This window comes from Ranitomeya imitator, chromosome 5 (genome assembly GCF_032444005.1).
Source record: "Ranitomeya imitator isolate aRanImi1 chromosome 5, aRanImi1.pri, whole genome shotgun sequence".
Lineage (NCBI taxonomy): Eukaryota > Metazoa > Chordata > Amphibia > Anura > Dendrobatidae > Ranitomeya > Ranitomeya imitator.
Window position 1 is genome coordinate 709,848,516 of NC_091286.1, and position 23,271 is coordinate 709,871,786.

The following is a 23,271-nucleotide window of genomic DNA, read 5'->3' on the forward strand; positions in this document are numbered from 1 at the left end:
TAAAAAAGAAAGATGAATTAACAGCAAAAGATATCTCTCAAGAACAGATAAGACCATAGAAATATGTGTAATATAAACCGAAGACAACTTTCAGCTAATATTAGGATTCACTGATTATTCTGTGTAATAGTGAGGATCTGAGTGACGGACGCATATTTAGTAACGTAACCCACGGGTCAAGTCCATGACCATAAGCAATGACTTTAAACATGACCCTCGCCCATGAACAAAATCTATGAGCATAGGTCGGAACTTTAAGCCATGACCCCAGCCCTTGACCCTAATCTAAGACTCCTCATTAAAGGGTATATCCGGGACTTAAAAAAAAATGTGGCTAAGCATTAACAGGCATGTAGTTGCTAACAGAGGCAACTGCCTGCATTTTGTACCCGGCGCCGGTCATTGACCGCTCCTGCCAGAGATTCAGCTGATCTCTTTCAAAAGAGCAGCATTTTCTCTTCCTGTTGACAGGGCGGGACTAATGACGTCATGCTGATTGACAGCTGGCTTCCACCAATTAGGTGGGGGAGAGCCGGCTGTCAATCAGCATGACACTAGTAGTCCCACCCTGTCGACAGGAAAAGAAACTGCCGCTCTGCTGACCTGACGTCAGTGCAAGTCTGTGACCGCTCTGCTTCGGGCACAACAGGCAGGTAGGTAGCAACTCCATGCCTGTTAGTGCTTGGGCACTTTTTTTATTTTTAAGTCCTGGATAACCCCTTTAAAGACTATGACCTTAGCCCGTGGCTCTAACATGTGACCATGTATCATGAACTTAACTCATGTCCCTAGTACAAAAAAAAAATCAACCAAATGGAGAACCCGACAAATACATTATACATTGAATATTTCCCCTGAAATGTAACTCTCACCTGGTGGTCCAATAGGTCCTTGCTTTCCAGGAACTCCATCTTTCCCAATTGGTCCCTGTGGCCCTGGTGGTCCTTGAGGCCCTGTTTTTCCTATTGGCCCTGGAGGACCTGGTAGACCTGGGGGTCCTGATATAGAGGAGTCTAGTTAATGACCATTTGGAACCCTGAAAGTGAATGCTATTACAATAGTGACCTGATTACTTTACTCCCCCCAAGTGGAGGTGGAATTCATGATAAACTTCTCTTTCAGCTCTTACATCAGATCACGGTTGATTCTTCAATCTACTACAATTTGGTCTGTTCCTCAACTACAATATTTTATAACAAAGCTGTCAACCAAAAATTAAAATCCATAACACATCTCCAGAGAAGGGAAAAGAGATGACAATTCAAACTCCTTTTGGAAATCGGACCTCACATTGAGCATATGGGGAAGAGAGGAAACTAGTTACAGCTAGGGGGAGAAAAACTAATTAAACCAACCTTTGAAACAGCAGTCCCCTGCAGTGCCCATGTAATTAAACAGGACATTTTGCTGGAAAAGGACAGCAAGACAGACATTTGCTTATGCACAAGGATGGAACATTCTGGGTTCAAAGGGAGTGTTCCAGACGTTGTGTCTCCATTGTAGAGATATGAATATTGGGGTTTGTATAAATCCAATTTTTACGTGATATAGATTTACGACATCGTAGAAATATGACGAACATGACACATTCACTCACATCAGGGTAGGGCCATTAGAACTCCTTCAACTTAATAACGGGTCAACAGAAGATGCGATAACTGTCAAATTTGGGATCTATGTAAACGTAAAATCACGATAAAAAATATGATGACGATATGTCTCGCCTGAAATCTCCAGGGGCGAAGGTATCCTGTAAGTTGGGGATCTCATAAAATTCTAACAGACCCAGCACATCACACAACCATTCCCCACATGAGGTCATCAAGGCAAACTTTAGAGCTAATAAAAAGCAGTATCTGGGTTTCCATCCTTTGTCTTTGGAAGCCATAGTTTGCTTTGGCTTCTGTCTGTTTTCTCAATCAAAGTGATTCCCTCCGCTAAGCTCTGAGCCATTACTGGGACATCAGGTCTAATAATTTTTCTTTAATTTTTTTTATTTTTATAATTGTATATATCATATTGTTTTGTTCATTTTGTATCATATTTGCATATCTTTATAATGTGCCTATATTTCTGGATTAAATGTATAAAATTGAGTAGCTCTATTCCTCTTCCTCTGTAATGTAACACAAGGGAGTGTGTATGACTGAGTATGACTACAGGCAAGAGCTGTAGATATATAGTATATACAGAGCGTGTGACTACAGAGAGGAGCTGTGGATATATAGTATATACAGGGCATGTGGCTACAGAGAGGAGCTGTGGATATATAGTATATACAGAGCGTGTGACTACAGAGAGGAGCTGTGGATATATAGTATATACAGAGCGTGTGACTACATAGAGGAGCTGTGGATATATAGTATATACAGAGCGTGTGATTACAGAGGGGAGCTGTGGATATATAGTATATACAGAGCATGTGGCTACAGAGAGGAGCTGTGGATATATAGTATATACAGAGCGTGTGACTACAGAGAGGAGCTGTGGATATATAGCATATACAGAGCGTGTGACTACAGGGGGGAGCTGTGGATATATAGTATCTACAGAGCGTGTGACTACAGAGAGGAGCTGTGGATATATAGTATATACAGAGCATGTGGCTACAGAGAGGAGCTGTGAATATATAGTATATACAGAGCGTGTGACTACAGAGAGGAGCTGTGGATATATAGTATATACAGAGCGTGTGACTACAGAGGGGAGCTGTGGATATATAGTATATACAGGGCGTGTGACTACAGAGAAGAGGTATGGATATATAGTATATACAGACCGTGTGAATACAGAGAGGAGCTGAGGATATATAGTATATACAGACCGTGTGAATACAGAGAGGAGCTGTGGATATATACTGTAGCATATACAGAGCATGTGATTACAGAGGAGCTGTGGATATATAGTATATACAGAGCGTGGGACTACAGAGAGGAGCTGTGGATATATAGTATATACAGAGCGTGTGACTACAGAGAGGAGCTGTGGATATATAGTATATACAGAGCGCGTGATTACAGAGAGGAGCTCCGGATATATAGTATATACAGACCGTGTGACTACAGAGAGGAGCTGTGGATATATAGTATATACAGACCATGTGACTACAGAGAGGAGCTGTGGATATATAGTATATACAGAGCGTGTGACTACAGAGAGGAGCTGTGGATATATAGTATATATATGATAATGTGTGCAACCTGTAAAGCGCTGCGGAATATGTTAGCGCTATATAAAAATAAAGATTATTATTATTATTATTATTATACAGAGCGTATCACTACAGAGAGGAGCTGTGGATATATAGTACTTACAGAGCATGTGACTACAGAGAGGAGCTGTAAATATATAGTATATACAGAGCGCGTGACTACAGGGAAGAGCTGTGAATATATAGTATATACAGAGCGTGTGACTACAGAGAGGAGCTGTGGATATATAGTATATACAGAGCGTGTGACTACAGAGAGGAGCCGTGGATATATAGTATATACAGAGTGTGTGATTACAGAGAGGAGCTGTGGATATATAGTAAATACAGAGCGTGTGACTACAGAGAGGAGCTGTGGATATATAGTATATACAGAGCATGTGATTACAGGGAGGAGCTGTGGATATATAGTATATACAGAGCATGTGACTACAGAGGATCTGTGGATATATAGTATATACAGAGCGTGTGACTACAGAGAGGAGCTGTGGATATATAGTATATACAGAGCATGTGATTACAGGGAGGAGCTGTGGATATATAGTATATACAGAGCATGTGACTACAGAGGATCTGTGGGTATATAGTATATACAGAGCGTGTGACTACAGAGAGGAGCTGTGGATATATAGTATATACAGAGCGTGTGATTACAGGGAGGAGCTGTGGGGAGCTGTGAATATATAGTATATACAGAGCGTGTGATTACAGGGAGGAGCTGTGGATATATAGTATATACAGAGTATGTGACTACAGAGGATCTGTGGGTATATAGTATATACAGAGCGTGTGACTACAGAGAGGAGCTGTGGATATATAGTATATACAGAGTGTGTGACTACAGAGGATCTGTGGGTATATAGTATATACAGACCATCTGACTACAGAGGTGAGGTATGGATATATTGGTTTGGGACTTTGAAGAGGCGTGTGAGTGTTCCTCACAAATGGCTGAGGGTTAAATTAAGGTCTATAGGATTAGAAAGTTTTGGAATTGGCTCAATTAGCGACCGAACACAGAAAGTTGTGGTGAACTCGGCTTCTCTGAAAGGTTTCCGGTTGTAAGTGGTGACCCTGAGGTTACTGGTTTTCTTTTTGCAGATGACACAATGTCGTGCACTGTAATCTATGGAGGATGCTCATAAGTTATAAGATGACTTGGATCAACTCAGAGTCATGACATCTTGATGTTACCACAGGCCCTGTACTGTGTGGGAGTTTAGATGAGCTGAAGAAGAGGAGCCTGGGAAGTATTCTATAGTGTGAGTGTCTGTATGTATATATGCAAATTAAATTTCTCACCCCTATATGTGCTGGAGCCTGCTTTTCCCGGCTTACATCACCAAGGCTACCAACCTTGATGATACACATCTCCCCCTCAAGGACCTGTTTGGCGGCCATCTTACAATATATATATACTAGCTATTGAACCCGTTCTACGCCCAGGTGGCGAGCATTTATATTGGTATATTGTCTCCATCATGGTATGTGCTGCTCCATCCTGCGTCCCCATCCTGTCATGCGCTGCTCCATCCTGCGTCCCCATCCTGTCATGTGCTGCTCCATCCTGCGTCCCCATCCTGTGATGCGCTGCTCCCATCCTGTGATGCGCTGCTCCCATCCTGCGTCCCCATCCTGTCATGTGCTGCTCCATCCTGCGTCCCCATCCTGTCATGCGCTGCTCCATCCTGCGTCCCCATCCTTATGTGCTGCTGCATCCTGTGTCCCCATCCTTATGTGCTGCTCCCATCCTGCGTCCCCATCCTTATGTGCTGCTCCATCCTGCGTCCCCATCCTTATGTGCTGCTGCATCCTGCGTCCCCATCCTTATGTGCTGCTCCATCCTGCGTCCCCATCCTGTTATGTGCTGCTCCATCCTGCGTCCCCATCCTTATGTGCTGCTCCATCCTGCGTCCCCATCCTTATGTCCTGCTCCATCCTGCGTCCCCATCCTTATGTGCTGCTCCATCCTGCGTCCCCATCCTTATGTGCTGCTCCATCCTGCGTCCCCATACTGTTATGTGCTGCTCCATCCTGCGTCCCCATCCTGTTATATGCTGCTCCATCCTGCGTCCCCATACTGTTATGTGCTGCTCCATCCTGCGTCCCCATCCTTATGTGCTGCTGCATCCTGCGTCCCCATCCTTATGTCCTGCTCCATTCTGCGTCCCCATCCTTATGTGCTGCTCCATCCTGCGTCCCCATCCTTATGTGCTGCTCCATCCTGCGTCCCCATCCTGTTATGTGCTGCTCCATCCTGCGTCCCCATCCTGTTATGTGCTGCTCCATCCTGCGTCCCCATACTATTATGTGCTGCTCCATCCTGCGTCCCCATCCTTATGTGCTGCTGCATCCTGCGTCCCCATCCTTATGTCCTGCTCCATCCTGCGTCCCCATCCTTATGTGCTGCTCCATCCTGCATCCCCATCCTTATGTGCTGCTCCATCCTGCGTCCCCATCCTTATGTGCTGCTGCATCCTGCATCCCCATCCTTATGTGCTGCTGCATCCTGCGTCCCCATCCTTATGTGCTGCTGCATCCTGCGTCCCCATCCTTATGTGCTGCTCCATCCTGCGTCCCCATCCTTATGTGCTGCTCCATCCTGCGTCCCCATCCTTATGCGCTGCTCCATCCTGCGTCCCCATCCTTATGCGCTGCTCCATCCTGCGTCCCCATCCTTATGTGCTGCTGCATCCTGCGTCCCCATCCTTATGTGCTGCTCCATCCTGCGTCCCCATCCTTATGTGCTGCTCCATCCTGCGTCCCCATCCTTATGTGCTGCTGCATCCTGCGTCCCCATCCTTATGTGCTGCTCCATCCTGCGTCCCCATCCTTATGTGCTGCTCCATCCTGCGTCCCCATCCTTATGTGCTGCTCCATCCTGCGTCCCCATCCTTATGTGCTGCTCCATCCTGCGTCCCCATCCTTATGTGCTGCTCCATCCTGCGTCCCCATCCTTATGTCCTGCTCCATTCTGCGTCCCCATCCTTATGTGCTGCTCCATCCTGCGTCCCCATCCTGTTATGTGCTGCTCCATCCTGCGTCCCCATACTGTTATGTGCTGCTCCATCCTGCGTCCCCATCCTTATGTGCTGCTGCATCCTGCGTCCCCATCCTTATGTCCTGCTCCATCCTGCGTCCCCATCCTTATGTGCTGCTCCATCCTGCGTCCCCATCCTTATGTGCTGCTGCATCCTGCGTCCCCATCCTTATGTGCTGCTGCATCCTGCGTCCCCATCCTTATGTGCTGCTGCATCCTGCGTCCCCATCCTTATGTGCTGCTCCATCCTGCGTCCCCATCCTTATGTGCTGCTCCATCCTGCGTCCCCATCCTTATGTGCTGCTCCATCCTGCGTCCCCATCCTTATGTGCTGCTCCATCCTGCGTCCCCATCCTTATGTGCTGCTCCATCCTGCGTCCCCATCCTTATGTGCTGCTCCATCCTGCGTCCCCATCCTTATGTGCTGCTCCATCCTGCGTCCCCATCCTTATGTGCTGCTCCATCCTGCGTCCCCATCCTTATGTGCTGCTCCATCCTGCGTCCCCATCCTTATGTGCTGCTCCATCCTGCGTTCCCATCCTTATGTGCTGCTCCATCCTGCGTCCCCATCCTTATGTGCTGCTCCATCCTGCGTCCCCATCCTTATGTGCTGCTCCATCCTGCGTCCCCATCCTTATGTGCTGCTCCATCCTGCGTCCCCATCCTTATGTGCTGCTCCATCCTGCGTCCCCATCCTTATGTGCTGCTCCATCCTGCGTCCCCATACTGCCTCTGACCCGCTCGGCGCCGAGTGCTGGGGGGCCTGAGCAGGCGGGGACACCGGCGCGCTGTGGGGGTCAGGTGCCGGTATCGCCGCCAGCTCAGGCCCCCCCAGCACTTACTATACTCACCTGTCCGGCGTTCCATCGCTGAGCGCCGCCATCTTACCGGTCTCCTGGCTGTGACTGTTCAGTCAGAGGGCGGCGCCGGCGCGCATTAAGCGCGTCATCGCGCCCTCTGAACTGAAGGCCACAGACCGAAGACCGGGAAGATGGCGCCGCTCAGCGATGGAACGGGGACAGGTGAATATAGGCCGATACTCACCCTCCTGGCGGTTCCTGCTTCTGCGGTGGAGATCGCGGTGTGTGTTCAGTGTGAACGCACACCGCGACCTCCCGGGAGCGTCGCTCTGTGAGGCCCAGACTGCGCCGGCGCTTGCGCAGTCTATAGAGGCTTCGGACAGAGTGACGCTCCCAGCGTTATATTATAGATGTATGTGCCTGTGCATGCATGTATCTGTATGTATGTGCCTTTGCATGCATGTGTCTGTATGTATGTACATGTCTCTGTATGTATGCACATGCATTTCTCTGTATGTATGGGCATGCATGTCTCTGTATGTATGTGCCTGTGCCTGCATGTCTGTATGTGTATGCATGAATCTGTGTAAGTATGTGAATGTATGTGTCACGGAGTTACCACGACAGAACAGTGCCAGAAGACCGCAGAGACCGCAGCGTCTGATGGCTCCTGCTTCGCCGCTAAGAAAAAACACTTCTCTGGTGTATTAAATGTGTTTGTTTTCTTTCAGCAGGACAGGGGTTAATCAGCCATGTGATAATCCCTGCTTTCAGCTGTGCTCGGTTAGCCAATCCTCTCTCCTATAAAAGCTAGGCCTTCTGGCCAGATCCTTGTCTGAGTTAGCACTTGCTACATAGACCTGGAGAGTGAGGAGCTGGTGTCTGGAGAGCTGGAGGAGTTTATTGTGCGACTGTTGCTTGGTTTGTATTCTTGGCAATTCCTCATCCTTACCTGCCTTAATTTCTCCCCCCGTCCTTCACACCCTGGTGAATACCTCTGTTATTTGTGAGTGTATATTTTGTGTGAGTGGAGTTTTCTTTTACCCTTGTCTTGGTTCCCCTGTCTGTCGGGTTGGTGTACTGCGGTACACAGTAGCGCTTCTCTTCCCCAGGTGGGGGAAGGGGACAGATGCAGGGCTGCAGCTAGGAGATAGGGCAAGGGCGGAGGCCCTGGCATCCTCACCATCTGAGGTATCCCGGGGAACAGGGCGAGCTAGGGCGCCCCCTAGAGCTAGGGCCAGGAAAGGTGCCTCTGGTCCCAGTTTACTCGCCAGTCCTATCGTGACAGTATGCATCTGTATGTATGTGCATGCATGTCTCTGTATGTATGTGCCTTTGCATGCATGTCATGGTATGTATGTGCATGCATGTATCTGTATGTATATGCATATGCATATACATAGATACATATGAATATACATACATGTTTCTGTAAGTATATGTATTCATGTACCTGTATATATGTAATGTACGTATGCCTGTATCTGTATGTATGTGCTCTGTGTGTGCATGTATCTGTATGTATGTGCTGTGTATATGTGTGGGTCGGTATATATGTGTCCCATGTATGAATGTATTTGTGTGTATGTGCAGAGCAGACAAGTGGGGCACTCCATCCACGTGGAGAAAGAAAGGTTCAGTCTCAAGAGCAGACGAGGGGGGCTACTACTTCTGCCTAGAGAAAAAAAAAACAGTTCAATTTCCAGAGGAGACAATGGGGCACTACCTCCACCTGGAGAAAGAAAGGTTCAATCTCCAGAGGAGACAAGGGGGCACGCCCTCCACCTGGAGAAAGAAAGGTTCAATCTCCAGAGGAGACAATGGGGCACTACCTCCAACATGGAGAAGGATAGGTTCAGTCTCCAGAGGAGACAATGGGGCACGCCCTCCACCTGGAGAAAGAAAGGTTCAATCTCCAGAGGAGACAAGGGGGCACGCCCTCCACCTGGAGAAAGAAAGGTTCAATCTCCAGAGGAGACAAGGGGGCACGCCCTCCACCTGGAGAAAGAAAGGTTCAATCTCCAGAGGAGACAAGGGGGCACGCCCTCCACCTGGAGAAAGAAAGGTTCAATCTCCAGAGGAGACAAGGGGGCACGCCCTCCACCTGGAGAAAGAAAGGTTCAATCTCCAGAGGAGACAAGGGGGCACGCCCTCCACCTGGAGAAAGAAAGGTTCAATCTCCAGAGGAGACAAGGGGGCACGCCCTCCACCTGGAGAAAGAAAGGTTCAATCTCCAGAGGAGACAAGGGGGCACGCCCTCCACCTGGAGAAAGAAAGGTTCAATCTCCAGAGGAGACAAGGGGGCACGCCCTCCACCTGGAGAAAGAAAGGTTCAATCTCCAGAGGAGACAAGGGGGCACGCCCTCCACCTGGAGAAAGAAAGGTTCAATCTCTAGAGGAGGCAATGGGGCACGCCCTCCACCTGGAGAAAGAAAGGTTCAATCTCTAGAGGAGGCAATGGGGCACGCCCTCCACCTGGAGAAAGAAAGGTTCAATCTCTAGAGGAGGCAAGGCTTCTTCACCAAGAGAAGCATTAATCTGTGGTACAGCCGACCTAAGGAGCAGGGACACAGCAAGAACCAGTGATGGTTTTAAAAAGGCTAAGATTCTTTTTTAACAATTCAGTAAATGTGTAAATTTTTTATTCTAAAGGTTTAGTCCAGGGGGCCGACAACTGGGATCAGGATGGAACGCTGACCACTTCTGGGGCAGAGCGAATCATGCATTGTGGTTGTATATATATCCTTTCTCTTTGTCATTTTCCATCCCTCGGTTAAGTTTTATGGACATTTGCTTTTTGTTTTTTTTTCCTACCGTATTAACTATGTAACCCCGGTGTCTTACCTATAAAGTCCTGGAGGGTGAAGTTCTGGAACTCGGAGGAGAGGATCAGCATGGAGCTGTTCAGAGTGTTCAGTCTGCCATTGATGCCATTGAGCTGCTTATTGTGAAGTTTATCAAACCAGGCGCTGTGAGTCCTCAGGGTGCTGTTCATCTCATGCACACAGTTCCACAGGCCGGACACGTGCATATTTAGGGTTTCCTTTATCTTACTTAAGCTACTTGAGACTGTATCAAGTTTAAGGCAGACATTCTCCAGCTTACTGACACGCTCCTCCAGTCCTCCAGAGGAACGACGGCACTCTTGGCTCTCCTCTAACACCATGCTGGTAAAACTATTGATTTCTTTTTGGAAGAGGTGGAACTTTTCAGTGTTGTCTTTGATGTGCTCGGTCACCTCCTCCTGAAGTTTATTAATCTCTGAAATGAGCTTGTGCTTGGTTGTCCCCAGGTCATGGATGTCCGTCTCATGCTTCTCCACGCTTTCTTGCAGATCTTTAACACTGTCATTTAAGGATGTGAAGGTCACAATGATGTTAGAAAGTTCTCCCTGTAAATGCTTCAGTTCTCCACTAGAGCTTCCTCCAAAGACAGTAAAGCCATCGAGAGGTTTACTGGAGCCGCTGAGGCCCTCCTCGGCTTTCTTGTGCATTGCCTGACAAGTGGCGGTGCACTCTGCCACCTGCTCCTTTAACTTGCCCACTTCCTCCTGCAGATTGGAGCACACCTGCCCACAGCTCCTGTAGTCGAACTGTATCATTTTTTTAAGAGAGGCAATATCATTCTCCATGTCAAGCATCTTTCCATTAGTGTCGTTCTGATATTGAGCAATGTTTACATCAAATCTGTCCAGATCATCCAGGATGGTGGTCGTGAATCTATCTTGGGCATCTTTGAGGTCATTGAATAACTTTATGGAGGAGTCTCCATTAGCATTCACAAAGGTCTTAACGTTACTGAGTTCATCTTCCAAGTCATTGAGAGTCCCTTGCATCTTTATGCCCGATTCTCTCAGATCGATGATATCGGAATGGATAATCTCAATCTGGTCTGTGTTCTGCTTCACCCGGGTCTCCAAGTCTGAGACGGCTTCAGTCACATCTGAACTCTGCTTGCTGCACTGGTCCCTGCACTGGTGGACAGAGCTGGTCACCTTGTTGCTCAGAATCTTCACATCTTCACCAACTTCTCTAATGCGATCTTCATTCTTTCCTACACGATCTTTCAGGGAGTTAAAATCGTGGGAGAAATCCAGCATCTTCTGCTCCATCTGATCTCGGAATCCAGAACTGTTGCCCAGCTCAGAGAGCAGAATGTTGATTTTGTAGTCATTGCCTTGAATGCGGTTCTTGAAATCATCTCTGAACTTATCAATTTCATCCTGGAAATAATTCTTCAGCTCGTCTCTGTAGTTGTAATAATGTTCCTCCAAGGTCCTTGTCGTGATGTTCATTCGCCCCTCAATGTCGGATAGGCGACTATTCAGGTTAGTGCCCCCCTGGCTGATCTCATTATTACCGTCCCCTAGTTCGCTGTCTAGACGGATGGTCAGGGCAACCACCGATCCAGACAAGGTGTCTGCTCTCCTCTCTGTATCACCTACTCTTCTGCGCAGATCAGCAACTTCCATACAGCAATCCTTTGGGATCCGTTTTGTCATCTCCACCACATGTGACTGGATGTTCTGCACGGCTTCTCTGTTTCTCAGGTCCACAGAGTTAATAAGTTTCTCTAGCCCTCGTATACGGTCCTGGTCCTCACTGTGTTTATTACGGAAGCTCTCCAACCCTGAGAGGCAGGTGGAACATGACTGTTGCATCATTCTTTCCACCTCTTTTAGGATGTCTCCTCTTAGGCCGGTAGTGATGCCAGAACTGCCAGGAGGCTGGTGGGGGTTCAAGTTTCCGAGCTCTTGATCATGATCTTTCACTTTCTTGTCCAGATTGGTCAGGAGGGTCTGAATGTCATTTAGCTTTTCCGACATGTCAGGCTGGCTGGAGGCAGAATCTGCTGGTTGCTTCCCATTCAACACATTTTCCACAGTCAAACGAATCTCAGACTGGAATTTCTCATTCATCCCCTGCAATGTAGACTGCAAGCTCTGCAGGTCCTTGGTCAGACGTTGCACCTTGTCTTCCAGTTGCTTCACTTTTTCAGAGTCTCCTTGACCTGACAGAAACAACAGGACAGACAATCAGTGAGTATTCCAAAATGCACTGTAGCTTAAGCACCTTTATTTCTGGTATTACCTCATATTGGTAGAGATTTCTGATGAATGCATATTAGGAGGACTGGTAGCTTGAAGAGAAGATAGAACCCAGAGAGAAACTACAAAGAGTGAAAAAGAGTGAACTGTAAGGAACTGCAGATCCTAGAGGAAAACAAAGATAAGAACACATGCAATGATGAGAAGCCTGAGGAGAAAGTCTACACAGAGGGAGACAGTGGAGGAAGAAACAGCTCAACAGGAGACAGCTAAGGAGCAGCTCACAGACCCCATCTCTCTACAGCCATGTGGTAGTGTGTTCATTCACCAAATGACCAGAGGGACTAAAGTCACAATACAAAAACAACCATGGCATCTAGTGTCACAATAGTCTCAGAGATAGCAACTATTTACTGACTTACACTGGAAATGAGATCTGAAGGCCTCAGATCTGACATGAGGACCACAACATCTAATTCATGGAGGAGATGAAGACCCAGGAGACAAGGGATCTGGGGAAGATCATAGCTTCAGAATCTGCAGAGGTCAGGACAAGAGAGGACTCTGGTCTGACATGAGGACCCCAACATCTAATTCATGGAGGAGATGAAGATCCAGGAGACAAGGGATCTGGGGAAGATCACAGCTTCAGAATCTGCAGAGGTCAGGACAAGAGAGGACTCTGGTCTGACATGAGGACCCCAACATCTAATTCATGGAGGAGATGAAGACCTAGGAGACAAGGGATCTGGGGAAGATCATAGCTTCAGAATCTGCAGAGGTCAGGACAAGAGAGGACTCTGGTCTGACATGAGGACCCCAACATCTAATTCATGGAGGAGATGAAGACCTAGGAGACAAGGGATCTGGGGAAGATCATAGCTTCAGAATCTGCAGAGGTTAGGACAAGAGAGGACTCTGGTCTGACATGAGGACCCCAACATCTAATTCATGGAGGAGATGAAGACCCAGGAGACAAGGGATCTGGGGAAGATCATAGCTTCAGAATCTGCAGAGGTCAGGACAAGAGAGGACTCTGGTCTGACATGAGGACCCCAACATCTAATTCATGGAGGAGATGAAGATCCAGGAGACAAGGGATCTGGGGAAGATCACAGCTTCAGAATCTGCAGAGGTCAGGACAAGAGAGGACTCTGGTCTGACATGAGGACCCCAACATCTAATTCATGGAGGAGATGAAGACCTAGGAGACAAGGGATCTGGGGAAGATCATAGCTTCAGAATCTGCAGAGGTCAGGACAAGAGAGGACTCTGGTCTGACATGAGGACCCCAACATCTAATTCATGGAGGAGATGAGGGCCCAGGAGACCCCGGGGAAGTTCACAGCTTCAGAGTCTGCAAAGGTCAGGACAAGAGGGCTCAGGTTTCAATGTCTCCTCATTACAAGAGGCAGTGTGCAGAGATGAGGACAAGAGGACACAGGTCACAGTCTTCTCCTCCTGTAATCACTAGAGCCAGTCTGTACAGAAAATGAGGGAAGTCAGTAGTGTAGCAACTGGATAGGTAGAGGGGGGTCATCGCCCGGGACCCCGTCATATAGAGGGGCCCACCTGGATCCACAGCTGTTTCTGTTATTAAGCAGAAGGTGGCCTTGGTGCTCTAATGTGTTAGGTCTCCTTCACATGTTCTGGTGATTCCTGTACTGGAAAAACCAGTAATGGTGAGATCCCTGGTCTATGTCTGTGTCCAATCCATATGTGCATATGTGACATCCGTGTATCCGTTTGCTGTCCGTCTGACTTGTACCGTCGCCTGGGAAAAGCAGTACAATTTGCGCTATTCCCAGGCGCCGGCGGCTGAAGGCAGCTATCATCATGGTCGCCGAGTCTCCCTGAGATTAGCGCAACCAGGATGGGAGTTGTAGTCTGAAACAGCTGTGTACAGGCTCGGACTGGCCCATAGGGGAACAGGGGAATATCCCGGTGGGCCTCTGTGCAGATCTGGGCCCCCAACCCCACTGTATGGGCAGTACTTGCCATAATTCACTTGATTCAGAGGGGGACCCCAGAAAAAAATGATGTAGGGTCCTCCTTCAAATTCAAACCAGCAAAGGCTAAACCGACAGCAGTGGGTTGATATTAATAGCCTGGGAAGGGGCAAGGGATATTGCGCCCCTTCCAGGCTACCAACATCAGCCCTCCCAGAAATGGCATATCCATAAGATGCGCCAAATCTGGTGACAAGTGGGGTAATAGTATTGAGGTTGATCTCAGCTTTGTATTGGTAGTTAACATCAAGCTAAGGGGTTACTAATGGAGAGGCATCTAGAAGATGCCCCATTACTAACCCCATAGTTAAATTGTAAAGAAAAGATTTCTCCCGCCACTAGCGGTGAGGTCAGCGAGGTGAACGTCACTGTGAGACACTGATGCTGCGCTATCATGCGCAGCTCACTGTCTATGCTGGATGGCAGGCTGAAAGCTCGCATCAGCATGGCATCTAGATGTAGCAGAGTTAGACTTGTCAAGGAGCAAATGGATTATCTTATCGTCGGACAGATGAAGAATATGGTGGTTTATTATTTTTTTATCTTATACCGGAGACATGGGCATCGATGGATTCTGCCCTACATCTCCGCCCTCGTCTCAGTCTACCACCCTACCCATCCTCTCCACAGTTCTGCACCGCCCTACATCCCCACCTCGTCTCAGTCTACCACCCTACCCATCCTCTCCACAGTTCTGCACCGCCCTACATCCCCACCTCGTCTCAGTCTACCACCCTACCCAGCCTCTCCACAGTTCTGCACCGCCCTACATCCCCACCTCATCTCAGTCTACCACCCTACCCAGCCTCTCCACAGTTCTGCACCGCCCTACATCTCCGCCCTCGTCTCAGTCTACCACCCTACCCTTCCTGTCCACTGTTCTGCACCGCCCTACATCCCCACCTCATCTCAGTCTACCACTCTACCCGTCCTCTCCACAGTTCTGCACCACCCTACAATCCCACCTCGTCTCAGTCTACCACTCTACCCCTCCTGTCCACTGTTCTGTACCGCCCTACATCTCCGCCCTCGTCTCAGTCCGCCACCCTTCCCGCGCCCTCCGTTCTGCTAATGACCTAAGACTAACGTCCTCCATAAGAGCTTACATTTATTCTGCCTCCTGTAGCAATGTTTCGGTCAACAGACCTTTATCAAGCTTGACCGAAACGTCGCTAAAGGAGGCAGAATAAATGTAAGCTCTTATTTTTTCACCATCCATTGTGGTGCTGTCTTTTTGTTCTTTGTGGTCTTGGTACTGTCTGGGATGGGCTCCCTGGTTTTGGACGTGCGCCCCTGTGTCCGCTGAGACCTTCAATCTATAAAGAAAAGGGTGCGGCTTTGACTTTCTTTTGTTTTGACTCTAACATCCTCCATAGTCCGAACCTCCCACTCTCGCCTCCAAAACTTCTCCTGTGCTGCGCCAATTGGAAAACATTACTTGGGACAATTCGATTTCACACCAAAGCCCTCAGTTTTAAGCGTGCCCTATAATGCATTTCTTTAGACTGGCCTTTCTCCTCACCACTTATGTAACTATTCCAGTTTTGCCCTTCAAACATTTTTTTGCAAACCAGGACCCCCGAATCTTCTGAATTCACCCTCCATGCACTCAGTAGCCCTCTGTGTCTGTACTGTGCACACACTGGTGGTGACTGGATCACGCAGTGTTATGTGCAGACCCCATTTATTACACTGATGGCCGTCCGTACAATACAAGCCCTCTGAACCACGCACCTTTGTGTCTCCCCTATTTCCTCATAGATTGTAAGCTCTTGTGATCGGGACCCTCACTCCTGTATCTGGCGACCTGCGTGTTATTCTGTATTGTGCATACAAATCCCCTCTGATGTAAAGTATTGCCGACTGTAGGGGGCGCTACAGAAATAATAATTAGAGCCAACTGGGAGAAGAGAGGAGGACACAAGTTCAGAGCCTGCAGAGGACAGGACAAGAGGAGGAGGAAAAGGGATCAGTCCTCTCCTCCTCTAATCACCAGGGGCAGATCATACAGGAAATGAAAAGGGGTTCACAGCTTCTGCAGAGGTCAGGACAAGACAAGGGTCAGATTACAGTCCTCTCCTCCTCTAATCACCAGAGGCAGACCATACAGGAAATGAGGGGCGGATCACAGCTTCGGCAGAGGTCAGGACAAGACAAGGGTCAGATTACAGTCCTCTCCTCCTCTAATCACCAGAGGCAGACCATACAGGAAATGAAGGGCGGATCACAGCTTCGGCAGAGGTCAGGACAAGACAAGGGTCAGGTTACAGTCCTCTCCTCCTCTAATCACCAGAGGCAGACCATACAGGAAATGAAGGGCGGATCACAGCTTCGGCAGAGGTCAGGACAAGACAAGGGTCAGGTTACAGTCCTCTCCTCCTCTAATCACCAGAGGCAGACCATACAGGAAATGAGGGGCGGATCACAGGTTCTGCAGAGGTCAGGACAAGACAAGGGTCAGATTACAGTCCTCTCCTCCTCTAATCACCAGAGGCAGACCATACAGGAAATGAAGGGCGGATCACAGCTTCGGCAGAGGTCAGGACAAGACAAGGGTCAGGTTACAGTCCTCTCCTCCTCTAATCACCAGAGGCAGACCATACAGGAAATGAGGGGCGGATCACAGGTTCTGCAGAAGTCAGGACAAGACAAGGGTCAGGTTACGGTCCTCTCCTCCTCTAATCACAAAAGGCAGGCCATACAGGAAATTAGAGGGGGGGATCACAGCTTCTGCAGAGGTCAGGACAAGACAAGGGTCAGATTACAGTCCTCTCCTCCTCTAATCACCAGAGGCAGACCATACAGGAAATGAGGGGCGGATCACAGCTTCGGCAGAGGTCAGGACAAGACAAGGGTCAGGTTACAGTCCTCTCCTCCTCTAATCACCAGGGGCAGATCATACAGGAAATGAAAAGGGGTTCACAGCTTCTGCAGAGGTCAGGACAAGACAAGGGTCAGATTACAGTCCTCTCCTCCTCTAATCACCAGAGGCAGACCATACAGGAAATGAGGGGCGGATCACAGCTTCGGCAGAGGTCAGGACAAGACAAGGGTCAGGTTACAGTCCTCTCCTCCTCTAATCACCAGAGGCAGACCATACAGGAAATGAGGGGCGGATCACAGCTTCGGCAGAGGTCAGGACAAGACAAGGGTCAGGTTACAGTCCTCTCCTCCTCTAATCACCAGAGGCAGACCATACAGGAAATGAGGGGCGGATCACAGCTTCTGCAGAGGTCAGGACAAGACAAGGGTCAGATTACAGTCCTCTCCTCCTCTAATCACCAGAGGCAGGCCATACAGGAAATGAAGGGCGGATCACAGCTTCGGCAGAGGTCAGGACAAGACAAGGGTCAGGTTACAGTCCTCTCCTCCTCTAATCACCAGAGGCAGACCATACAGGAAATGAGGGGCGGATCACAGCTTCTGCAGAGGTCAGGACAAGACAAGGGTCAGATTACAGTCCTCTCCTCCTCTAATCACCAGAGGCAGGCCATACAGGAAATGAAGGGCGGATCACAGCTTCGGCAGAGGTCAGGACAAGACAAGGGTCAGGTTACAGTCCTCTCCTCCTCTAATCACCAGGGGCAGACCATACAGGAAATGAGGGGCGGATCACAGCTTCGGCAGAGGTCAGGACAAGACAAGGGTCAGGTTACAGTCCTCTCCTCCTCTAATCACCAGAGGCAGACCATACAGGAAATGAGGGGCGGATCACAGGTTCTGCAGAGGTCAGGACAAGACAAGGGTCAGGTTACAGTCCTCTCCTCCTCTAATCACCAGAGGCAGACCATACAGGAAATGAGGGGCGGATCACAGCTTCGGCAGAGGTCAGGACAAGACAAGGGTCAGGTTACAGTCCTCTCCCCCTCTAATCACCAGAGGCAGACCATACAGGAAATTAGAGGGGGGGATCACAGCTTCTGCAGAGGTCAGGACAAGACAAGGGTCAGGTTACAGTCCTCTCCTCCTCTAATCACCAGAGGCAGACCATACAGGAAACGAGGGGCGGATCACAGCTTCGGCAGAGGTCAGGACAAGACAAGGGTCAGGTTACAGTCCTCTCCCCCTCTAATCACCAGAGGCAGACCATACAGGAAATGAGGGGCAGATCACAGGTTCTGCAGAAGTCAGGACAAGACAAGGGTCAGGTTACGGTCCTCTCCTCCTCTAATCACAAAAGGCAGGCCATACAGGAAATTAGAGGGGGGATCACAGCTTCTGCCAAAGTCAGGACAAGACAAGGGTCAGATTACAGTCCTCTCCTCCTCTAATCACCAGAGGCAGACCATACAGGAAATTAGAGGGGGGGATCACAGCTTCTGCCAAAGTCAGGACAAGACAAGTGTCCTCCTCTAATCACTAGAGACAGCCCATATAGGAAATGAAAGGGGGATCACAGCTTCTGCAGAGGTCAGGACAAGACAAGGGTCAGATTACAGTCCTCTCCTCCTCTAATCACCAGAGGCAGACCATACAGGAAATGAAAGGGGGGATCACAGCTTCTGCAGAGGTCAGGACAAGGCAAGGGTCAGGTTACGGTCCTCTCCTCCTCTAATCACCAGAGGCAGACCATACAGGAAATGAGGGGCGGATCACAGCTTCGGCAGAGGTCAGGACAAGACAAGGGTCAGGTTACAGTCCTCTCCCCCTCTAATCACCAGAGGCAGACCATACAGGAAATGAGGGGCGGATCACAGGTTCTGCAGAAGTCAGGACAAGACAAGGGTCAGGTTACGGTCCTCTCCTCCTCTAATCACAAAAGGCAGGCCATACAGGAAATTAGAGGGGGGGATCACAGCTTCTGCCAAAGTCAGGACAAGACAAGTGTCCTCCTCTAATCACTAGAGACAGCCCATATAGGAAATGAAAGGGGGATCACAGCTTCTGCAGAGGTCAGGACAAGACAAGGGTCAGATTACAGTCCTCTCCTCCTCTAATCACCAGAGGCAGACCATACAGGAAATGAGGGGCGGATCACAGCTTCGGCAGAGGTCAGGACAAGACAAGGGTCAGGTTACAGTCCTCTCCTCCTCTAATCACCAGAGGCAGACCATACAGGAAATGAGGGGCGGATCACAGGTTCTGCAGAAGTCAGGACAAGACAAGGGTCAGGTTACGGTCCTCTCCTCCTCTAATCACAAAAGGCAGGCCATACAGGAAATTAGAGGGGGGGGATCACAGCTTCTGCCAAAGTCAGGACAAGACAAGTGTCCTCCTCTAATCACTAGAGACAGCCCATATAGGAAATGAAAGGGGGATCACAGCTTCTGCAGAGGTCAGGACAAGACAAGGGTCAGATTACAGTCCTCTCCTCCTCTAATCACCAGAGGCAGACCATACAGGAAATGAAAGGGAGGATCACAGCTTCTGCAGAGGTCAGGACAAGGCAAGGGTCAGATTACAGTCCTCTCCTCCTCTAATCACCAGAGGCAGACCATACAGGAAATGAAAGGGGGGATCACAGCTTCTGCCGAGGTCAGGACAAGACAAGGGTCAGATTACGGTCCTCTCCTCCTCTAATCACCAGAGGCAGACCATACAGGAAGTTAGAGGGGGGGATCACAGCTTCTGCAGAGGTCAGGACAAGACAAGTGTCCTCCACTAATCACTAGAGGCAGCCCATATATGAAATGAAAGGGGGATCACAGCTTCTGCAGAGGTCAGGACAAGACAAGGGTCAGGTTACAGTCATCTCCTCCTCTAATCACCAGAGGCAGGCCATACAGGAAATTAGAGGGGGGGATCACAGCTTCTGCAAAGGTCAGGACAAGACAAGGGTCAGGTTACAGTCATCTCCCCCTCTAATCACCAGAGGCAGGCCATACAGAAAATGAGAGGCGGATCACAGGTTCTGCAGAAGTCAGGACAAGACAAGAGTCAGGTTACAGTCCTCTCCTGTGCTGTGGTCTGCATGTTCTTTGTGACTTCTAGACCTGAGGATGGGAGAGAGATGTGATGGCCCAGCTGCTTCAGCAGACTGTATGTATGAGAGATTGATAATGTACAGGTGTTTCTCCCAAAATTAGAATATCATCAAAAAGTGAATCTATTTCAGTTCAATACAAAAAGTGAATCTCCTCTATTCTTTAGTCATTACACAGAGTGATCTATTTCACGTGTTTATTTTTGTTAATGTTGATGATTATGGCTTACAGCCAATGAAAACCCAAAACTCATTATCTCAGTAAATTAGAATACTTTATAACATCAGCTTGGAAAATGATTGTGAAATCTGAAATGTTCTCTACTGAAATATATGATCAGTAAATGCCCTCAATACTTGGTCGCGGCTCCTTTTGCATCAATTACTGCATCAGTGCGGCGTGGCATGGAGGCGATCAGCCTGTGGCACTGCTGAGGGGTTATGGAAGCCCAGGTTGCTTTGATAGCAGCCTTCAGCTCGTCTGCATTGTTGGGTCTGGTGTCTCATCTTCCTCTTGACAATACTCCATAGATTCTCTATGGGGTTAAGGTCAGGGGAGTTTGCTGCCAATCAAGCCCAGTGATACTGTTGTTTTTACACCAGGTATTGGTACTTTTGGCAGTGTGGACCCCCTGTCCTGCTGGAGAATGACATTTCCATCTCCAAAAAGCTTCTCGACAGAGGGAAGCATGAAGTGCTCTACAATGTCCTGGTAGACGGCTGCGCTGACTTTGGTCTTGGTAAAACCCAGTGGACCTACACCAGCAGATGACATGGCTCCCAAACCATCACTGATTGTGGAGACTTCACACCAGACCTCCAGCAGCTCGGATTGTGGCCTCCACTCTTCCTCCAGACTCTGGGTCCTGGATTTCAAAATTAAATGCAAAATGTACTTTCCTTGTGGAGTGTGAAAGTGACGCCTTCTGGACATCTGTCAGTCAGAGTCTTCCCCATGATTGTGGATCTCCTGAAACAGACTAAGGACCTTTATAAACGCTTAGGAGCCTTTACAGGTCTTTATTGTTAATTATTCTAATTTACTGAGATAATGACTTTTGGGTTTTCATTGGCTGTAAGCCATAATCATCGACATTAACAGAAATAAACACATGAAATAGATCACTCTGTGTGTAATGACTATAGAATATAGGAGATTCATTTTTTGTATTGAACTGAAATCACTTTTTTGATGATATTCTAATTTTCTGAGAAGCCCCTGTGTGTATTAGTGTGCATATACTGTATATAGTGCGCATATATGGGAAGTTCTGGTGTCTGTGTGTTATTCTGAGGGTTTATTCACAGCTGTAGGAAGGCTCCGTTCACACCTCGCTTTTAATCCACATTTAGCAAGTACTGCAGGAAGACTGTGAACGATGCATATAATTGTATGCCATTCATTAGTTCATCAATAGTGTATGTATGTACAGTATATAGCAGTATTATATGTGTGTACAGCATATAGCAGTATTATATGTATGTACAGCATAGAGCAGTATTATATGTGTGTACAGCATAGAGCAGTATTATATGTGTGTACAGCATAGAGCAGTATTATATGTGTGTACAGTATATAGCAGTATTATATGTGTGTACAGTATATAGCAGTATTATATGTGTGTACAGCATAGAGCAGTATTATATGTGTGTACAGTATATAGCAGTATTATATGTGTGTACAGTATATAGCAGTATTATATGTATGTACAGCATAGAGCAGTATTATATGTGTGTACAGCATAGAGCAGTATTATATGTGTGTACAGTATATAGCAGTATTATATGTGTGTACAGCATAGAGCAGTATTATATGTGTGTACAGCATAGAGCAGTATTATATGTGTGTACAGTATATAGCAGTATTATATGTGTGTACAGCATAGAGCAGTATTATATGTGTGTACAGTATATAGCAGTATTATATGTGTGTACAGCATAGAGCAGTATTATATGTGTGTACAGCATAGAGCAGTATTATATGTGTGTACAGTATATAGCAGTATTATATGTGTGTACAGCATAGAGCAGTATTATATGTGTGTACAGCATAGAGCAGTATTATATGTGTGTACAGTATATAGCAGTATTATATGTGTGTACAGCATAGAGCAGTATTATATGTATGTACAGTATATAGCAGTATTATATGTGTGTACAGCATAGAGCAGTATTATATGTATGTACAGTATATAGCAGTATTATATGTGTGTACAGCATAGAGCAGTATTATATGTGTGTACAGTATATAGCAGTATTATATGTGTGTACAGCATAGAGCAGTATTATATGTATGTACAGTATATAGCAGTATTATATGTGTGTACAGCATAGAGCAGTATTATATGTGTGTACAGCATAGAGCAGTATTATATGTGTGTACAGTATATAGCAGTATTATATGTGTGTACAGCATAGAGCAGTATTATATGTGTGTACAGTATATAGCAGTATTATATGTGTGTACAGCATAGAGCAGTATTATATGTGTGTACAGCATAGAGCAGTATTATATGTGTGTACAGCATAGAGCAGTATTATATGTATGTACAGTATATAGCAGTATTATATGTATGTATAGCATAGAGCAGTATTATATGTGTGTACAGTATATAGCAGTATAGGTGTATACAGCGTATAGCAGTATTATATGTGTGTACAGTATATAGCAGTATAGGTGTATACAGCGTATAGCAGTATTATATGTGTGTACAGTATATAGCAGTATAGGTGTATACAGCGTATAGCAGTATTATATGTGTGTACAGTATATAGCAGTATTATATGTGTGCACAGCGTATAGCAGTATTATATGTGTGTACAGTATATAGAAGTATATGTGTGTACAGTATATAGAAGTATTATATGTGTATACAGCGTATAGCAGCATTATATGTGTACAGTATATAGATATATTATATGTGTATACAGCGTATAACAGTATTATATGTATGTACAGTATATAGCAGTATTATATGTGTGCACAGCGTATAGCAGTATTATTTGTGTGTACAGTATATAGCAGTATTATATGTGTGTACAGTATATAGCAGTATTATATGTGTGCACAGTGTATAGCAGTATTATATGTGTGTACAGTATATAGAAGTATATGTGTGTACAGTATATAGAAGTATTATATGTGTATACAGCGTATAGCAGCATTATATGTGTACAGTATATAGATATATTATATGTGTATACAGCGTATAACAGTATTATATGTATGTACAGTATATAG

General features: G+C 47.2%; 1 protein-coding gene across 1 annotated transcript in view; it reads right to left on the minus strand.

The window, feature by feature from the left end:
• EMILIN1 (elastin microfibril interfacer 1) overlaps positions 1-23,271 on the minus strand; it is a 106,473-nt gene that overhangs the window by 18,078 nt on the left and 65,124 nt on the right. Inside the window, exons 4-5 of the mRNA XM_069728655.1 lie at positions 9,896-12,061; positions 873-998 (exon numbers count right to left, since the gene is read on the minus strand). Coding sequence (XP_069584756.1) covers positions 873-998; positions 9,896-12,061 — 2,292 coding nt within the window. The remainder of the gene's footprint in view (positions 1-872; positions 999-9,895; positions 12,062-23,271) is intronic.